General features: G+C 47.0%; 2 protein-coding genes across 2 annotated transcripts in view; both read right to left on the minus strand.

Moving 5' to 3' along the window:
• On the minus strand, nucleotides 1–10,522 carry LOC129386267 (uncharacterized). The gene is made up of 11 exons (XM_072286883.1): nucleotides 10,444–10,522; nucleotides 10,305–10,358; nucleotides 10,166–10,219; nucleotides 10,027–10,080; nucleotides 9,888–9,941; nucleotides 9,749–9,802; nucleotides 9,610–9,663; nucleotides 9,471–9,524; nucleotides 8,498–8,551; nucleotides 8,332–8,412; nucleotides 1–8,248 (listed from the first exon to the last, which is right to left on the minus strand). Exons 1-11 carry the CDS (start codon nucleotides 10,520–10,522, stop codon nucleotides 7,506–7,508), a joined length of 1,335 nt encoding a protein of 444 aa, XP_072142984.1. The 3' UTR covers nucleotides 1–7,505.
• Nucleotides 10,468–17,583, minus strand: part of LOC129386264 (uncharacterized) — a 19,435-nt gene continuing 12,319 nt past the window's right edge. The window contains exons 2-9 of the mRNA XM_072286748.1: nucleotides 13,215–13,429; nucleotides 12,716–13,126; nucleotides 12,574–12,651; nucleotides 12,400–12,459; nucleotides 11,616–11,723; nucleotides 11,000–11,053; nucleotides 10,861–10,914; nucleotides 10,468–10,775 (exon numbers count right to left, since the gene is read on the minus strand). Coding sequence (XP_072142849.1) covers nucleotides 10,522–10,775; nucleotides 10,861–10,914; nucleotides 11,000–11,053; nucleotides 11,616–11,723; nucleotides 12,400–12,459; nucleotides 12,574–12,651; nucleotides 12,716–12,749 — 642 coding nt within the window. The 5' untranslated portion in view covers nucleotides 12,750–13,126; nucleotides 13,215–13,429 and the 3' untranslated portion in view covers nucleotides 10,468–10,521. The remainder of the gene's footprint in view (nucleotides 10,776–10,860; nucleotides 10,915–10,999; nucleotides 11,054–11,615; nucleotides 11,724–12,399; nucleotides 12,460–12,573; nucleotides 12,652–12,715; nucleotides 13,127–13,214; nucleotides 13,430–17,583) is intronic.

Below are 17,583 nucleotides of genomic sequence, written 5' to 3' on the forward strand. Positions count from 1 at the left end.
TGAGTGAACAGAACGTGGTACTTTATTGGCAGAAGACGAGCAGTGTTGATGTACATTCTCATGCAACAGCAATAAAATTTGCATGTCGAGATGCGCCGGATTCATTAACGCGAGCTCCTAAACGGGACTTCGTCGTCGCACATGGCGGTCTGGTGACGAGCGACAACCAGCTGTGCAGACAGATTGGACAGAGCGTCCCACCTGTTTGAACCTACAGTTGCCGTTCAAGATGAGCAAGTTGCATTGTGAAGCAATCGGGTGAACCAGGCATCTGCTGCCGCAGCCAACACATAAACATGGACTTCCCGCCACTTTAGGGTTCAACTCCTTTCCAACGTGCACCTTTTTTTTTGTTCTTTCGGGGGCCGCTAAAAGGGGCCGCTTTGTCTCAATCATCCGTTTCGTGGGCATCACCTTTCGCAGCCACTTTTGCGGGTCTTTTCACCCACGTGGCTATCTAACTTCATTCAATTCAGACCATGTAAGCACGTATGCTGGTCTCTTGTCCATGCGAAGTCGCGGCCGCCTAGGCAGGCCACAGGCACAATTGGCCCACGGTGCATGTAAATTGGGAGTCCACGTCGCCGTGCAGGCTGCAGGAGCAGGTGCTTACCTCGAGAGACTGCTGCCCAATGCAACTGACCAGGCCGCCACATCGGAGAAACGTAACACAGCAACAATGAGGAAGAGGGACAGCATCGCAACGAAACTCTGCAAATCAATCACTTCACACCACTCATATAAGATACAGAATCTACTCTATACATAGGCCAACATCAACATGGCATCAGCGAGCATTCGCACAGATGATTCGCATGCGGCACATTCAGCCATATGACTACAGGCATAGCGCTTGCCTTCGTCGCACCTGGCGGTCTGGTAACGAGCGACAACCAGCAGTGCAAACAGGTTGGACAGAGCGTCCCACCTGTTTGAACCGACAGTTGCCGTTCAAGATGAGCAACTTGCATTGCGAAGCAATCGGGTGAACCAGGCATCTGCTGCCACAGCCAACACATAAACATGGACTTCCCGCCACTTTAACGTTCAACTCCTTTCCAACATGCACCTTTCGTTTTGTTCTTTCGGGGGCCGCTAAAGGGGGCCGCTTTGTCTCAATCATCCGTTTCGTGGGCATCACCTTTCGCAGCCACTTTTGCGGGTCTTTTCACCCACGTGGCTATCTAACTTCAATGCGAAGTCGCGGCCGCCTAGGCAGGCCACAAGCACAATTGGCCCACGGTGCATGTAAATTGGGAGTCCATGTCGCCGTGCAGGCTGCAGGAGCAGGTGCTTACCTCGAGAGACTGCTGCCCAATGCAACTGACCAGGCCGCCACATCCGAGAAACGTAACATGGCAACCATGACCAAGAGGGACAGCAACAAAACTCCCAATCCCCTCGGTGTACCTGGCAAAAACCCAGTCTTTCAAGCAAGGAGAGCAATTCTGAATCAGACTAGCAACTAAATATGGCCATGACAAATCTTGCGCTCACGTAGGAAGCCACTCCACTCTGCAAGTACTGAAGTCCACAAACAAGTGAAATGCTATGTAGCACGAATAGTCTCGAACAAGAATGGGCAATGAAAAAGCTCATATTCATGTGCGATACTTGGCACCAATGGAATAATTTGACAAGGCCGGCAAGCTAATTAAGAAAATGAAACCGACAGCACGAGTCACTGAAGCGAAAAAGAAAGGAAGTGTTGCGCCTAGATTTGCAAGACAGCCCGGCAGTTGCTTGCTGTAGCTTCCTCAGTTTTCTTTTGGCATCAGTTTTAGATGCTTTTACTCCCAGTTTTTAAACTGCAAATGCCAGAGGAGACGAAAGTGGACATAGAGCTGCAGAAATTGCCGTTTGTAGTCTGAACTACAAAACGGTGGATGACCGACCGGTCTCCTCTGCCACAATGGAGAACAGTTCACTTGTAACACCATGATGGTGTGAAATTGCCTCTATTGCTTGGGTAAATTTGCCCTCAAGCCTCGCGACATACCCATATGATGTGGTAGTTGGCACAGTGGATGACCAAGGGCATTGCCCTTTATTTAAACACCCTTCTGTAAAAGTAGCACTCGTGGAGCTAGGGGCCCCTTCAATTGGACTGCCCAAACTCAATTGCAGTGACCTAAGAAAGCCCTTGTCCTACCCGCAGTTGCTGTTGTCAGAAAGCTTGAAAAGCTTTGACACGCAACCATGCTGCTGCCAAATGAGCCCGAAGATATTCTCAAGTGGATCCCGATTAGGCCGCCGCGTCAGCAAGAATTGAAAATTAAAGATTCATGGAGGTCTTGCTACAGCAACAAGATTGCTTTGATTGTTACCTGCCATCCATACAAAAATCCTAGGTTGGCGAGGGCAACCAAACTTCCAGGACTTGATCCAAACCACGCAAGCCTTTAAACATTGAATGTGCTCTGTAGATGGGGTCATGGCACGGCTCATTTTCCGCTCCTTTTGCGCAGTGCAGAACTCTTTAAAGCATCAAATAGCTTGTCCATCCTTTCTACAAAGCTGGCTATGTGTGGGGCAATAGGAGGCAGAACATTAAAAGCAATGAAGGGCTCAATTGCCAAATACACACTGTTGCCGAAGGCCTCCGAAGCAAACATTTTCATGTTGCCGAAAGGAGTCTCGTACAAATGCCCGTCAGCGTCCTTTGGCAGGTATGTTTAGTTTTAGGCGATGAGTGGACTCTCGAATATGTGTTTCCATGAAACAACATCCTTGCCAACCTTGAGGTCATACTTCCGTAAGTTGTTTCTAGTACACTTCAATAAGTGTGACAGATCAAAAATAAAGCATACTTTCGTCCAATCCATTTAAAAAAAAAAGGACCTTCTGGGGTTATTCCGAGTACTGTCCCAAGTGCCCAATTGTTCGCAGCTTGGTCACAGATGAGTGCCTTTACATGGAGACCACAGTCCTTCAGCTTACTTATTAGTTGTCTCAGCAAATTCAGAATGGGTCCAGAAGGAACTGTGCCGTCACCTATCATAAAAGCTACAGGTTGGAGCCACCGCTTCTCTATACTAGGCACCAGAAACAAGAGTGCCTAGTTTGCTGCACGACGAGACCTTTCAGTGCCGCTGTCAACATAACCAACAACAACATCATGCTTAGAATTATACTGTAATTTTTACTGTTGGAAGTCTAAGGGTTTTTGCCAGGTACCAGTACACTTTTGAGCTACTGAAGTAGAGGTTAAGGGCAAACTGGCGGAACACTTTTAGCCAGCATCGTCCGTGCTTGTTCATGGGTTGCAGGTGCATCAGTTGCAATAAATCACCTCACCAGTACCACTCGCATAAGATACAGAATCTACTCTATACATAGGCCAATATCAACATCGCATCAACGAGCATTTGCACACACGATTCGCTTGCGGCACTTTCAGCCATATGACTACAGGCACAGAGTGTCCCATCCGTTTGAACTAACAGTTGCAATAAATCACTTCACCAATACCACTCACATAAGATACAGAATCTACTCTATACATAGGCCAATATCAACATGGCATCAGCGAGCATTCACACAGATGATTCGTATGCGGCACATTCAGCCATATGACTACAGGCATAGCGCTTGCCTTCGTCGCACCTGGCGGTCTGGTAACGAGCGACAACCAGCAGTGCAAACAGATTGGACAGAGCGTCCCACCTGTTTGAACCGACAATTGCCGTTAAAGATGAGCAACTTGCATTGCGAAGCAATCGGGTGAACCAGGCATCTGCTGCCACGGCCAACACATAAACATGGACTTCCCGCCACTTTAGCGTTCAACTCCTTTCCAACGTGCACCTTTCTTTTTGTTCTTTCGGGGGCCGCTAAAGGGGGCCGCTTTGTCTCAATCATCCGTTTCGTGGGCATCACCTTTCGCAGCCACTTTTGCGGGTCTTTTCACCCACGTGGCTATCTAACTTCATTCGACTCAGACCATGTAAGCACGTATGCTGGTCTCTTGTTGATGCGAAGTCGCGGCCGCCGAGGCAGGCCACAGGCACAATTGGCCCACGGTGCATGTAAATTGGGAGTCCACGTCGCCGTGCAGGCTGCAGGAGCAGGTGCTTACCTCGAGAGACTGCTGCCCAATGCAACTGACCAGGCCGCCACATCCGAGAAACGTAACACAGCAACAATGAGGAAGAGGGACAGCATCGCAACGAAACTCTGCAAATCAATCACTTCACACCACTCATATAAGATACAGAATCTACTCTATACATAGGCCAACATCAACATGGCATCAGCGAGCATTCGCACAGATGATTCGCATGCGGCACATTCAGCCATATGACTACAGGCATAGCGCTTGCCTTCGTCGCACCTGGCGGTCTGGTAACGAGCGACAACCGGCAGTGCAAACAGATTGGACAGAGCGTCCCACCTGTTTGAACCGACAGTTGCCGTTCAAGATGAGCAACTTGCATTGCGAAGCAATCGGGTGAACCAGGCATCTGCTGCCACGGCCAACACATAAACATGGACTTCCCACCACTTTAGCGTTCGACTCCTTTCCAACGTGCACCTTTCTTTTTGTTCTTTCGGGGGCCGCTAAAGGGGGCCGCTTTGTCTCAATCATCCGTTTCGTGGGCATCACCTTTCGCAGCCACTTTTGCAGGTCTTTTCACCCACGTGGCTATCTAACTTCATTCAATTCAGACCATGTAAGCACGTATGCTGGTCTCTTGTCCATGCGAAGTCGCGGCCGCCTAGGCAGGCCTCAAGCACAATTGGCCCACAGTGCATGTAAATTGGGAGTCCATGTCGCTGTGCAGGCTGCAGGAGCAGGTGCTTACCTCGAGAGACTGCTGCCCAATGCAACTGACCAGGCCGCCACATCCGAGAAACGTAACACAGCAACAATGAGGAAGAGGGAGAGCATCGCAACGAAACTCTGCAAATCAATCACTTCACACCACTCATATAAGATAAATACAATCACTTTACACCACTCATATAAGATACAGAATCTACTCTATACATAGGCCAATATCAACATGGCATCAGCGAGCATTCGCACAGATGATTCGCATGCGGCACATTCAGCCATATGACTACAGGCATAGCGCTTGCCTTCGTCGCACCTGGCGGTCTGGTAACGAGCGACAACCAGCAGTGCAAACAGGTTGGACAGAGCGTCCCACCTGTTTGAACCGACAGTTGCCGTTCAAGATGAGCAACTTGCATTGCGAAGCAATCGGGTGAACCAGGCATCTGCTGCCACGGCCAACACATAAACATGGACTTCCCGCCACTTTAGCGTTCAACTCCTTTCCAACGTGCACCTTTCTTTTTGTTCTTTCGGGGGCCGCTAAAGGGGGCCGCTTTGTCTCAATCATCCGTTTCGTGGGCATCACCTTTCGCAGCCACTTTTGCGGGTCTTTTCACCCACGTGGCTATCTAACTTCATTCAATTCAGACCATGTAAGCACGTATGCTGGTCTCTTGTCCATGCGAAGTCGCGGCCGCCTAGGCAGGCCTCAAGCACAATTGGCCCACGGTGCATGTAAATTGGGAGTCCATGTCGCTGTGCAGGCTGCAGGAGCAGGTGCTTACCTCGAGAGACTGCTGCCCAATGCAACTGACCAGGCCGCCACATCCGAGAAACGTAACATGGCAACCATGACCAAGAGGGACAGCAACAAAACTCCCAATCCCCTCGGTGTACCTGGCAAAAACCCAGTCTTTCAAGCAAGGAGAGCAATTCTGAATCAGACTAGCAACTAAATATGGCCATGACAAATCTTGCGCTCAAGTAGGAAGCCACTCCACTCTGCAAGTACTGAAGGCCACAAACAAGTGAAATGCTATGTAGCACGAATCGCTTGGCGTGTACTTTGAATGAGGAGGAAAAATCGTCTCGAACAAGAATGGGCAATGGAAAAGCTCATATTCATGGAAAAAGAAGTGCGATACTTGGCACCAATGGAATAATTTGACCGGGAAGCTAATTAAGAAAATGAAACCGACAGCACGAGTTTCTGAAGCGAAAAAGAAAGGAAGTGTTGCGCCTAGATTTGCAAGACAACCCGACAGTTGCTTACTGTAGCTTCTTCAGTTTTCTTTTGGCAGCAGATTTAGGTGCTTTTGGCAAGCTTAACTCCCGGTTTTTAAACCGCAAATGCCAGAGAAGTCTAACATGGACATAGAGCTGCAGAAATTGCCGTTTGCAGTCTGAACTACAAAACGGTGCATGACCGGTCTCCTTGGCTAGAATGGAGAACAGTTCACTTGTAACACCATGATGGTGTGCAATAGCTTCTATTGCTTGGGTAAATTTGTCCTCAAGCCCCAGGACATACTCGTATGCTGTGGCAGTTGGCACAGTTAGATGACCAAGGGCTTTGCCCTCTATTTCAACAGCTTTAAACATTGTAAATAACTGGCTAGGATTTGCAAGGTCCTGGTTACTCTCCTTCAGGAGGTTGTGGCATGAGCTGCACTGACGTTTCTTTAGGAATGTGTGTATAAGATATCCACACACATAGCAAACTATGTTTGACTTAAGCACATCATCACTTGGTTCTGCACTACTTTCAGAGAGCCCTTCTGTAAAAGCAGCACTTGTGGAGCTAGGGGCCCCTTCCATCGGACTGCTGAGGTTGGTCAGTTGCAGTGACTTAAGCTGAGTTAAAAGAAAGCCCTTGTCCTCCTCGCAGTTACTGTTGTCAGAAAGTTTGAAAAGCTTTGACACAACAATGTGCCTTAGACCTGCAGAAAACTGATAGGCATTTGGAGTTTCATTGCAACCATGCTGCTGCCGAATGAGCCCGAACATATTCTCAAGTGGATCCTGATTAAGCCGCCGCGTCAGCAAGTATTGAAAATTATAAGATTGGTGGAGTTCCTGCCACAGCAACAAGATTGCTTTGATTGTCACCTGCCATCCAGATATAGTCTTAGGTTGGCGAGGGGAAGAAAATTTCCAGGACTCAATCCAAGGCACGCATTTCTTCAAAAAATCAATGTGCTCTGTGGATGAGGTCATGGCATGTCTCATTTTCCGCTCTCTTATGCGAACTGCAGAGCTGTTCAAAGCATCAAATAGCTTGTCCATCCTTTCTACAAAGTTGCCTGTGTGTGTGGCAGTAGGAGGCAGAACGTTAAAAGCAATGAAGGCTTCAATTGCCAAATACACACTGTTGCTCAAAACCTGCGAGGCAAACTTTACTTTCATGTTGCCGAAAGGACTCTCATACAAATGCCTGTCGGTGATTTTTGGCAGGTATTTCAGCTTTAGATGATGGGTGGACTCGCATATATTGACTATGTGTTTCCATGAAACAATATCCTTGCCAATCTTGAGGTCATACTTTCGCAAGTTGTTTCTAGTGCACTTCAATAAGTGCGGAGGATCAAAAATAAAGTATATTTTCATCCCATCGATTTCAAAAAAAGGGTCTTGTGGGGTTATTTTGAGTGTGTTCGCTAGTGCACAATTGTTCGCAGCTTGGTCACAGATGAGTGCCTTTACATGTAGACCACAGTCCTTCAGCTTACTTATTAGTTGTCTCAGCAAAATTCAGAATGGGTTCAGAAGGAACTGAGCCGTCGCCTATCATAAAAGCTACAGGCTGGAGCCACTGCTTCGCTATCCCAGACACCAGAAACAAGAGTGCCGAGCTTGCTGCACGACCAGACCTTTCAGTGCCGGTGTCGGTATAGCCAACAACAACATCATGCCTAGAGTCATACTGCAGGTTTCGTTTGAGAGACATTTCATCAAAGATGAGGACGCATGCCCTGTCCATCAAATCCCAATTTTTTGTCTTTTCTTTTACAAAATCCAGAATCTCTGGCATCAATCCAGGCTTAAGCGATACTGCTGATAGCCAGGCTCTTAACGTTTTTACTGTTGGAAGGCTAAGGGTTTTTGCCAGGTACCTGTACGCTTTTGGGCTACTGAAATAGAGGCTAAGGGCAAACTGGCGGAACTCTTTTGGCCAGCGTCGTCCATGCTTTTTCAAGGGTTGCAAATGCATCTGAACACGAAGAATTTCTAAAAAGTCTTTGTTGAGATACCTCGATGACTCGGCCAATATCCGTGCTGGTGGAATGATCGCTGAGGCTCTTCTCAGTCTTGACACAGTCCTCCGTAGGCTTGCTATCTCCTCCAAATATTTTTGCATCCGCTTCTTTGTGCGTGGTGTAATAGCCTTGCGAATTCGGCTCCGGCCCCTTCCTGGTGGTGTAGATGGCAGCTCCTGCGATGAGGACCAAGATGTGCTTGGCGCTGGTTCTGTTGGGGCAGAAAAGTAATACATAAGACAACAGCGCAGGCAAGAAGGTCAGCAGTTAGCCACACACTAGCTGTGAACGCACCTTGAACGACGAGTGGCGGAGTCGTGCTGACTGGGTCGTGAAGCCGAGTCAGACTGGGTTCAGTCATGCTTGGGACAGGCTCTGTTGGGGCAGAACAGGAACACATCAGACGCAAGAACACGGGCAATAATGTAAGCCGTTTGCCGTGCACCAGCTCTGAACGCACCTCTAGCGATGGCTTGCTGCTGGAGGACCCCACGAGACGTGCTTGGGACAGGCTCTGTTGGGGCAGAACAGGAACACATCAGACGCAAGAACACAGGCAAGAATGTAAGCCGTTAGCCGTGCACCAGCTCTGAACGCACCTCTAGCGACGGCTTGCTGCTGGAGGACCCCACGAGACGTGCTTGGGACAGGCTCTGTTGGGGCAGAACAGTGACACATCAGACGCAAGAACACAGACAAGAATGTAAGCCGTTAGCCGTGCACCAGCTCTGAACGCACCTCTAGCGACGGCCTGCTGCTGGAGGACCCCACGAGACGTGCTTGGGACAGGCTCTGTTGGGGCAGAACAGTGACACATCAGACGCAAGAACACAGACAAGAATGTAAGCCGTTAGCCGTGCACCAGCTCTGAACGCACCTCTAGCGACGGCTTGCTGCTGGAGGACCCCACGAGACGTGCTTGGGACAGGCTCTGTTGGGGCAGAACAGGAACACATCAGACGCAAGAACACGGGCAAGAATTTCGGCCGTTAGCCGTGCACCAGCTCTGAACGCACCTCTCGCGACAGCTTGCTGCTGGAGGACCCCACGAGACGTGCTTGGGACAGGCTCTGTTGGGGCAGAACAGTGACACATCAGACGCAAGAACACAGACAAGAATGTAAGCCGTTAGCCGTGCACCAGCTCTGAACGCACCTCTCGCGACAGCTTGCTGCTGGAGGACCCCACGAGACGTGCTTGGGACAGGCTCTGTTGGGGCAGAACAGTGGCACATCAGACGCAAGAACACAGACAAGAATGTAAGCCGTTAGCCGTGCACCAGCTCTGAACGCACCTCTAGCGACAGCCTGCTGCTGGAGGACCCCACGAGATGTGCTTGGGACAGGCTCTGTTGGGGCAGAACAGTGACACATCAGACGCAAGAACACAGACAAGAATGTAAGCCGTTAGCCGTGCACCAGCTCTGAACGCACCTCTAGCGACGGCTTGCTGCTGGAGGACCCCACGAGACGTGCTTGGGACAGGCCCTGTTGGGGCAGAACAGTGACACATCAGACGCAAGAACACAGACAAGAATGTAAGCCGTTAGCCGTGCACCAGCTCTGAACGCACCTCTAGCGACAGCCTGCTGCTGGAGGACCCCACGAGACGTGCTTGGGACAGGCTCTGTTGGGGCAGAACAGTGGCACATCAGACGCAAGAACACAGACAAGAATGTAAGCCGTTAGCCGTGCACCAGCTCTGAACGCACCTCTAGCGACGGCTTGCTGTTGGAGGACCCCACGAGACGTGCTTGGGACAGGCTCTGTTGGGGCAGAACAGTGGCACATCAGACGCAAGAACACAGACAAGAATGTAAGCCGTTAGCCGTGCACCAGCTCTGAACGCACCTCTAGCGACAGCCTGCTGCTGGAGGACCCCACGAGACGTGCTTGGGACAGGCTCTGTTGGGGCAGAAGAGTGACACATCAGACGCAAGAACACAGACAAGAATGTAAGCCGTTAGCCGTGCACCAGCTCTGAACGCACCTCTAGCGACGGCTTGCTGCTGGAGGACCCCACGAGACGTGCTTGGGACAGGCTCTGTTGGGGCAGAACAGTGACACATCAGACGCAAGAACACAGACAAGAATGTAAGCCGTTAGCCGTGCACCAGCTCTGAACGCACCTCTAGCGACAGCCTGCTGCTGGAGGACCCCACGAGACGTGCTTGGGACAGGCTCTGTTGGGGCAGAACAGTGACACATCAGACGCAAGAACACAGACAAGAATGTAAGCCGTTAGCCGTGCACCAGCTCTGAACGCACCTCTAGCGACGGCTTGCTGCTGGAGGACCCCACGAGACGTGCTTGGGACAGGCTCTGTTGGGGCAGAACAGGAACACATCAGACGCAAGAACACGGGCAAGAATTTCGGCCGTTAGCCGTGCACCAGCTCTGAACGCACCTCTCGCGACAGCTTGCTGCTGGAGGACCCCACGAGACGTGCTTGGGACAGGCTCTGTTGGGGCAGAACAGGAACACATCAGACGCAAGAACACGGGCAAGAATTTCGGCCGTTAGCCGTGCACCAGCTCTGAACGCACCTCTCGCGACAGCTTGCTGCTGGAGGACCCCACGAGACGTGCTTGGGACAGGCTCTGTTGGGGCAGAACAGGAACACATCAGACGCAAGAACACGGGCAAGAATTTCGGCCGTTAGCCGTGCACCAGCTCTGAACGCACCTCTCGCGACAGCTTGCTGCTGGAGGACCCCACGAGACGTGCTTGGGACAGGCTCTGTTGGGGCAGAACAGGAACACATCAGACGCAAGAACACGGGCAAGAATTTCGGCCGTTAGCCGTGCACCAGCTCTGAACGCACCTCTCGCGACAGCTTGCTGCTGGAGGACCCCACGAGACGTGCTTGGGACAGGCTCTGTTGGGGCAGAACAGGAACACATCAGACGCAAGAACACAGGCAAGAATGTAAGCCGTTAGCCGTGCACCAGCTCTGAACGCACCTCTAGCGACGGCTTGCTGCTGGAGGACCCCACGAGACATGCTTGGGACAGGCTCTGTTGGGGCAGAACAGGAACACAAACGCAAGAACACAGGCAAGGTCAGTAGTTAGCTTGCGCAAGCATCAGGAACTCTGGCTCAGAAAGTGAATAATAAATTTTATTGAAGGGACAATGTTACAGCACCCGAAATAAATAGTTAAATTACTAGCAAGGGCCATACTAAAGGCCAGAACATTGTGCTGCAACAAGTCAAAATGTCGGCATTGTATTTGTAATTGAGGTGGGAAAATGTTCAAATTGAATATCACAGAAAGGGAATTGTTTGGTACACCAAAACGTATAGGCACAGCAGCGCGTTTGCAATTAAGCTACATTTTACCATCCTAATTTAATATTGATCCCCTGTCCCTGGTAGTTAACAATCTTTTTTGCCACTTCAGTGACTGCATGTGCCGTAGCCAATGATACCGAAATAAGTATTCCTGCTGTACACATCTTCATTTGACTATCCAATATGCAGCTGTTCGTATTTGATCAGCATAATGTTAGCCCACCTCTATTTAGAAAACACTGCAAAGAGCACCACGAAATGAAGGTAGAGGAATGCAAATTATACCTAGAAGAAGCGTGGATGGTTGTGGCAGGACCAAAGATGTGCCTTGAAGTTCTTGCTCTGAAAGAGATCCTGGTGACTCCGGAGGGTGGAAGTCACATGGCCCTGGCACTAAGAAAACAGACATATTACATGTATGCACAATAACAGAAGCAAAGTATACAAATAATCAACTCGTACATAAGGGGGCCCCGTTTGCAGTACTCATGTTTAATGTGGTGTTGACCTCAGAAATATCTGGAAACACTCTACAATACCAAACATTAGTCTGCCTTTCAATTTACCTTCCTTATGTACATGCTCAACAGTGGTAGCCACAAAAATGTCGACCGTGAGCAGCAGCAGATCTTTTGGCAACTTGAAGACCTCGTCAGTATCGTGTGAGCGGACGTGGTGGTCATGTTATCGCTAACGCGAAAGCTAGTATTTTTTATCTCCATTGAGGTGCACCTCAAGACCAAACATTTACCTGGCCAAACCAAGTACTGAACGCAAGTTTCGGACCATACATTTGCCCCTAACCAGGTGGCCAACAATACTTTCAACCCACTATATCTCACTTAGTTTTCAGAGAAACCCTTTCATATTACATTTGGTATGCATTTGAACAAGAAATACAGCAATAAAAACATTCTAGGTCCGGTGTTTCTCATCTTGCCAGTTAAAGGGTTAAAATGGGTGAAGACACAGCACGGCGCCTTTATGGGTGCCATGTCTTATGGCATGTCTTATGGGCAGCAGTAGAAGAATTGTAGTAATGCAAGGTTAATGAATATTGAATGCATACCCAAGAAATCCAATGTGCAATAGTCCTGGTCAGTATGGTGTTGGCCATGTTGGGAACCTTCTGCAAGGAAATAAAAGCAATAAGTGTATTAAGGCATCTTTATGAACTGTGACACAAATGGTTCTGGTCAATCATTGGCACAGTTGGTCAGAGGTGCTCCTTGGGTACACATACCCGAGGGGTAGGAAGTCTCTGGTAAACAGTAAGTGTGGTCATATTCCAAAGGTTGCGGCTGATGAGCTGGAAAACCTTCTGCAAATGTGAAAGTGCGTATGAATAACTCGATGTCGCCAATTTACACACAAATTGGCCATACCTTGGACTGCTGCTGACAATGACGAGACCTGCATTGCATGTTCCTGAATCCCAGCTGGCGCCTCTGGATCGAGTGGAGACAATCTTCCTGCTAGAAAGGGGGGGGGGGGAAAGCAGTTGAGTGCCTAGGGTAACAATGGGTAGTATTCTTTTTGCACGTATGACAGTCCACTGCAGCAATAACGTGAACCACTGTGTAGGAACTGGAGGGAGCACGCAATGGCTGCAAAACAGAACAAAGAATTATTAGTGTGGTGCGATGGTAGAAAAAGCTTAAACCATGCTATGCAGAACTACTGTTTCACTGGCGAAGATGTGACAAGACTTGGCAGCTTTCATCTCTGCAGCAGGAGGAAAAAGTATGCACGTGCGAAAAGTGTACCTGTGCTTGGGTCTGGTCCAATGTAAAACTCTGAAAAGGAGAAGTGTAACCTTGTAGCAATCTGAAACCTGGAACGGTTACTTAGGTGGAAAATCTGGGCACTTTTTTTTGTACTCACTTGGTAAAACAAGATGCCTTAAGTACGGATCAAGTACAGGAACGGTTGGTACTGCAGTAGGTTTCAGACGCCTCTTGATGCCCTGTGAATGTGGTCCCGATGTTATGAACATGTCAGGTGTGAAGTGCCTTGCACAGAGTCGATGATTGCACAATGTTTCTCTTGGGATATCCAGGAGGTGCAGAGCATTGGCATATTCAATCCAGGCAGGTGCTCTGCAGTAATAATGGGAGAAATTCCACATCACCATAATTTTAATACATCCTTCCTGTGGAATGTACTGTATGTGATAAGTATGTTTGAAAACCACTAAAGTGAACTGTTACCTTAGCAATGACCAATCGTACCTTCAATTTCTAAAAAGCACATGTTGGCGATTCATGACTGTGTCGTACACATCATGAAGACATGCGTGTACCTTGTGACCATGCAGAAAGGTATCGGAATGGCTCTTGCCCCGTACAAGCCACATCAACTTTTGGATCTGGAAACATGCGATTACCTGTGGAGCTCCGGCATGAGGACGTTGGGTTATCAGAGCGCGCGGCGGCTTCTCAACACGCGCGTAGCCCAGCCCCCGGTTGCTTACGTCATCTAGCGGCGGGCGCAGCCAGAGTACACGCGCATAGCCGAGCGCCCGGTTGCTTATGTCATCCAGCAGCGGGCAGCCAGAGCCTTCCGGCAGGAGCCGCTAGCGCGATAGCCAAATGTCGCCGTACTGCAGTTCGCGAGTAGTCGCATTTTTCCAGACCCAACAAAAGCTAATATTTCCAAAATGCCCAACACAACGCACCGGCACTCATGTTTATTTTGTGTCTCAAAGCATAAGACAATCGCTTTCTCAAAAAAGTGGAATAACAGTACACTAACACAGCAAGTTTGACGACACATCTCAAAACGACTGCCATACTCGATTCGCTTAAAGTTGATGTCGTGTCTTGACTAGCTACAATTCGTAGATATGGAACACTTAAAGTAATGAACCAAAAGTTAATGATTCCAATTATGTCCATTATTCAAATAAGCATTTCAATTTCTCATACAGCTAATTACAATTCAATCAATCTTTCTGTTCATTCTGTCAATGATACAGAAAGAAGGACTATGACAAAAAGCTGTTTGTCAGAACAGCTTGACTAGGTCATAGCCCCTTAGAAAAATTTTGGAGCGGTAAAAGCACTACTGTATAACAAATAAAAAATTGGAACTTTTAACAGACAGTGTAGTACTATAGGGCACAAACTAAGCAATGGAAATGTAAAGTTAATACGGAAAAGTTAAAACAGTTTTATAGTCATCATAAAAATAAATACAAAACAGTTTCTTAGAAAAAATGAATATCTGAAATGCTATCATGTTTCAAATATTTAGAGTAAATACGCTGAATGTACAGGAAAAAAAAAATATAGAAATCAACTTGTTACAAACAGTTACCTACAACCAGATGAAACAATTTCATACGGTTATGGATTTGATAAATGAGACAAGGTTTGTAATAAAACAAGTGTTAAGCAGTGGTAATCTCAGAGCTATACATCACTGTATGTAACTTGCGGATATCCTGATATGAACAATCAAACAAGACAAAATTGTTGCGGTCATAGTGATTCAGAAGGGACGGTAGAGTAAGACAAGCACCCTTTTCCGGAGTTTAATCGTACTGTGTCTACTTCCCAATTTTCTCCATGACGCGTGGGATACATTAAATGCCTAATTTTTAAATTGGCCAGAATGCACAAATTAGTTGTCTGTCTTGTATGTTTGGTGTATATCTGGTGTACTTTATATAAACACTGGTAGATGCTGCAAAAGGCGCATTGAAAAAACGCCTAATACATTTTTTCTGAACCAAGTGAATTTGATTTAGATTAGTGACCGTCGCTCTACCCCATACTAGTTGGCAATAATTTAAATGAGAGCTAAAGAGCGAGTGATAGAGCAGAAGCTTGATTCCTTTTGGAAGTAAGTGTCGAAGCCGACCAATAACACTTATTACCCGAGCTATTTTTTGCAGGACATGTCTTGCGTGGTAATCCCAGCTCATATTCGCGGAAAAAAATATGCCCAGACGCTTAAAATGGGTGAACTATTTCAATAGAGTGAGTACTCAGTGCTTTGTCTTTATGGGGTGGAATAATGTTATTTTTTTTGTCGTAATATAACAGCTTTTGTATTATTTTCGTTAATGCACATAGCATTTACTGCTGACCATCTCTAGCATTTTCATTGTGTGATTACAAGTTCTTATAAGCTGATGAATATCATGCGTGGTATCATCAGTATATATTATGTATTTGACCTCGCAATTTACATTTACAATGTCATTAAGATAGATGTTAAATAATAGCGTACCTAGAATATTGCCTACACACAGCAAATACTCTAGACAGCAAAGGTTTCACTCCGGAAATAGAGTCACTTATCTGAACGACCTGCTGTCTGATAAGAGTGAATATGTGTTGAGGCTTGTCCACGAATACCATAGTAATGCAATTTCTTTAACAAAATTTTATGGTTTACTAAATCAAAGGCCTTTGAAAAATCAAATACCGACAACGAGCGCCTTATAACCACATTGATTAAATTTTATGGTTTACTAAATCAAAGGCCTTTGAAAAATCAAATACCGACAACGAGCGCCTTTAACCACATTGATTAGGTGCAAATAACATATTTATCAATGAAACTTGAAAATCGACTGTACAGAATTTTTTCAAAGGCCTTTGAGAACACATGCACGATATATACCGGTCTATAATTGCCAAAGTTATATCAGTCACCATTTTTGTAAAGCGCAGTCACTTTTGTTATTTGCGTGCATAAAGGAAAGACATAGTTAAACAAGTATTAAAGATATCTGCTAAAATCGGCGCGATGACATCAGACAGGTCTTTGACAGGATGAATTTGAATTCCGTCGATATCGCAACTGGCACTATTTTTATACTTCTTTTAGATAAGACTAAGTGGGCAATGACAGGACGCAAGCACAAGGATTGAGTGTTGGTGAATACTACGTATTCGCACGCATCAGCCCTGGTTCCGGTGGTTTTCATATCAGTGAAAAAATTATTAAATGCATCAGCCAAATCTGATCCATCCATATCTATATCGTTTACGTCTAGCTTTGAAACAGGGGCGGTAAAGTGGCCGCGATGAAGGAGTGTGTTCAATCTAAAACACATTAGGTCAGAACGATTCCGAGTTCTCGCGGATCGCAAGCATTTGTAAGTTTGTTGAGATAACACTTCCAGCCAGTCGTGTTGCGACAGCCAGCCAGTCCTCCGGTAAACGAGTATGTAGGAATGTTTGGTAAAGTTTATCTCTTGTTTTCATTTGATGACGCATCTCAGGCGTAATCCATGGATTTCGTGTTTTACAATTTAATCTGCGCTCTTTTAGCGGAAAATTCAAATGATAAAATCATTTGCGTGAAGGGATTTTCTTATATTGCTCCAATCTGCCTCCAGTAGACTATGAAATGCACTGAATGCCACAGGTGTAATTAACTGAAACAAATTTTTCGAGGCTTTGCTCTACCTTGTGTCAATAGCTCCGCACATAAAAATATTGGCAGATGGTCACTGATACAACATCACGAAACGCCTGACCTAATATTAATCTCAGACAAATTTGTAATATAAAGATCTAGGACTGACTCACATTCAAGTGCCCCTCTCGTGGGTATGGTAATTATTAGACAGTATGTTAGACAATCGTGGGTCACTATTATACGGTATGATAGCATTGAAGTCACGGCTAACAGAGCTTGTATACTGACGTCAATATTAAAGTCAACCCGAGCAATTAATGTATATTTATTTTCTGCCATAATTGAAAGGAATTGATCATAAAAATCAAGAAACGTTGCAATGATTGCCTCATCAAGTAATTTAGTTTACGGGTTAGAATTGGGTGATCTGATACAGCCAATTTTTTTTAATTTGGTGCGACTAAAAAACAAAAACAAAGGAAACACTACACATAGCGTAACTAACGGTGTTCTGCTCCAGGCCACTGTCAGTTGGGTTTGCTTCTCGAAGGGGCAGGAAGAGTGCCTAGCGAGCTCCTGGCCAAAAGTTTGCAATGTGCTGAACGCGGTTTAAATCATGGATCCAGGACCTCGAAGAGTTGCGACGCGATGCTAACGCACTTCTCTTGCTATTAACCCTAACCCCCACTGAATAATAATAATAAAAAAAAAGCTCTGCTCAACCCAGACCGCACCCTGCATATTTAGCTTGCGTTTCATGTGCAGTGGTAAGAGGTCAAAATGTAATACTTAAGTACGCTTCTATAAAAGAAATGAGAACTCATTGTGAATGGAGAGTGGCAAGAAAGAAAATTCCAAGAACGAAGCACTCGTGGCT

The sequence above is a fragment of the Dermacentor andersoni genome, chromosome 3 (genome assembly GCF_023375885.2).
Source record: "Dermacentor andersoni chromosome 3, qqDerAnde1_hic_scaffold, whole genome shotgun sequence".
NCBI classification, from domain to species: domain Eukaryota; kingdom Metazoa; phylum Arthropoda; class Arachnida; order Ixodida; family Ixodidae; genus Dermacentor; species Dermacentor andersoni.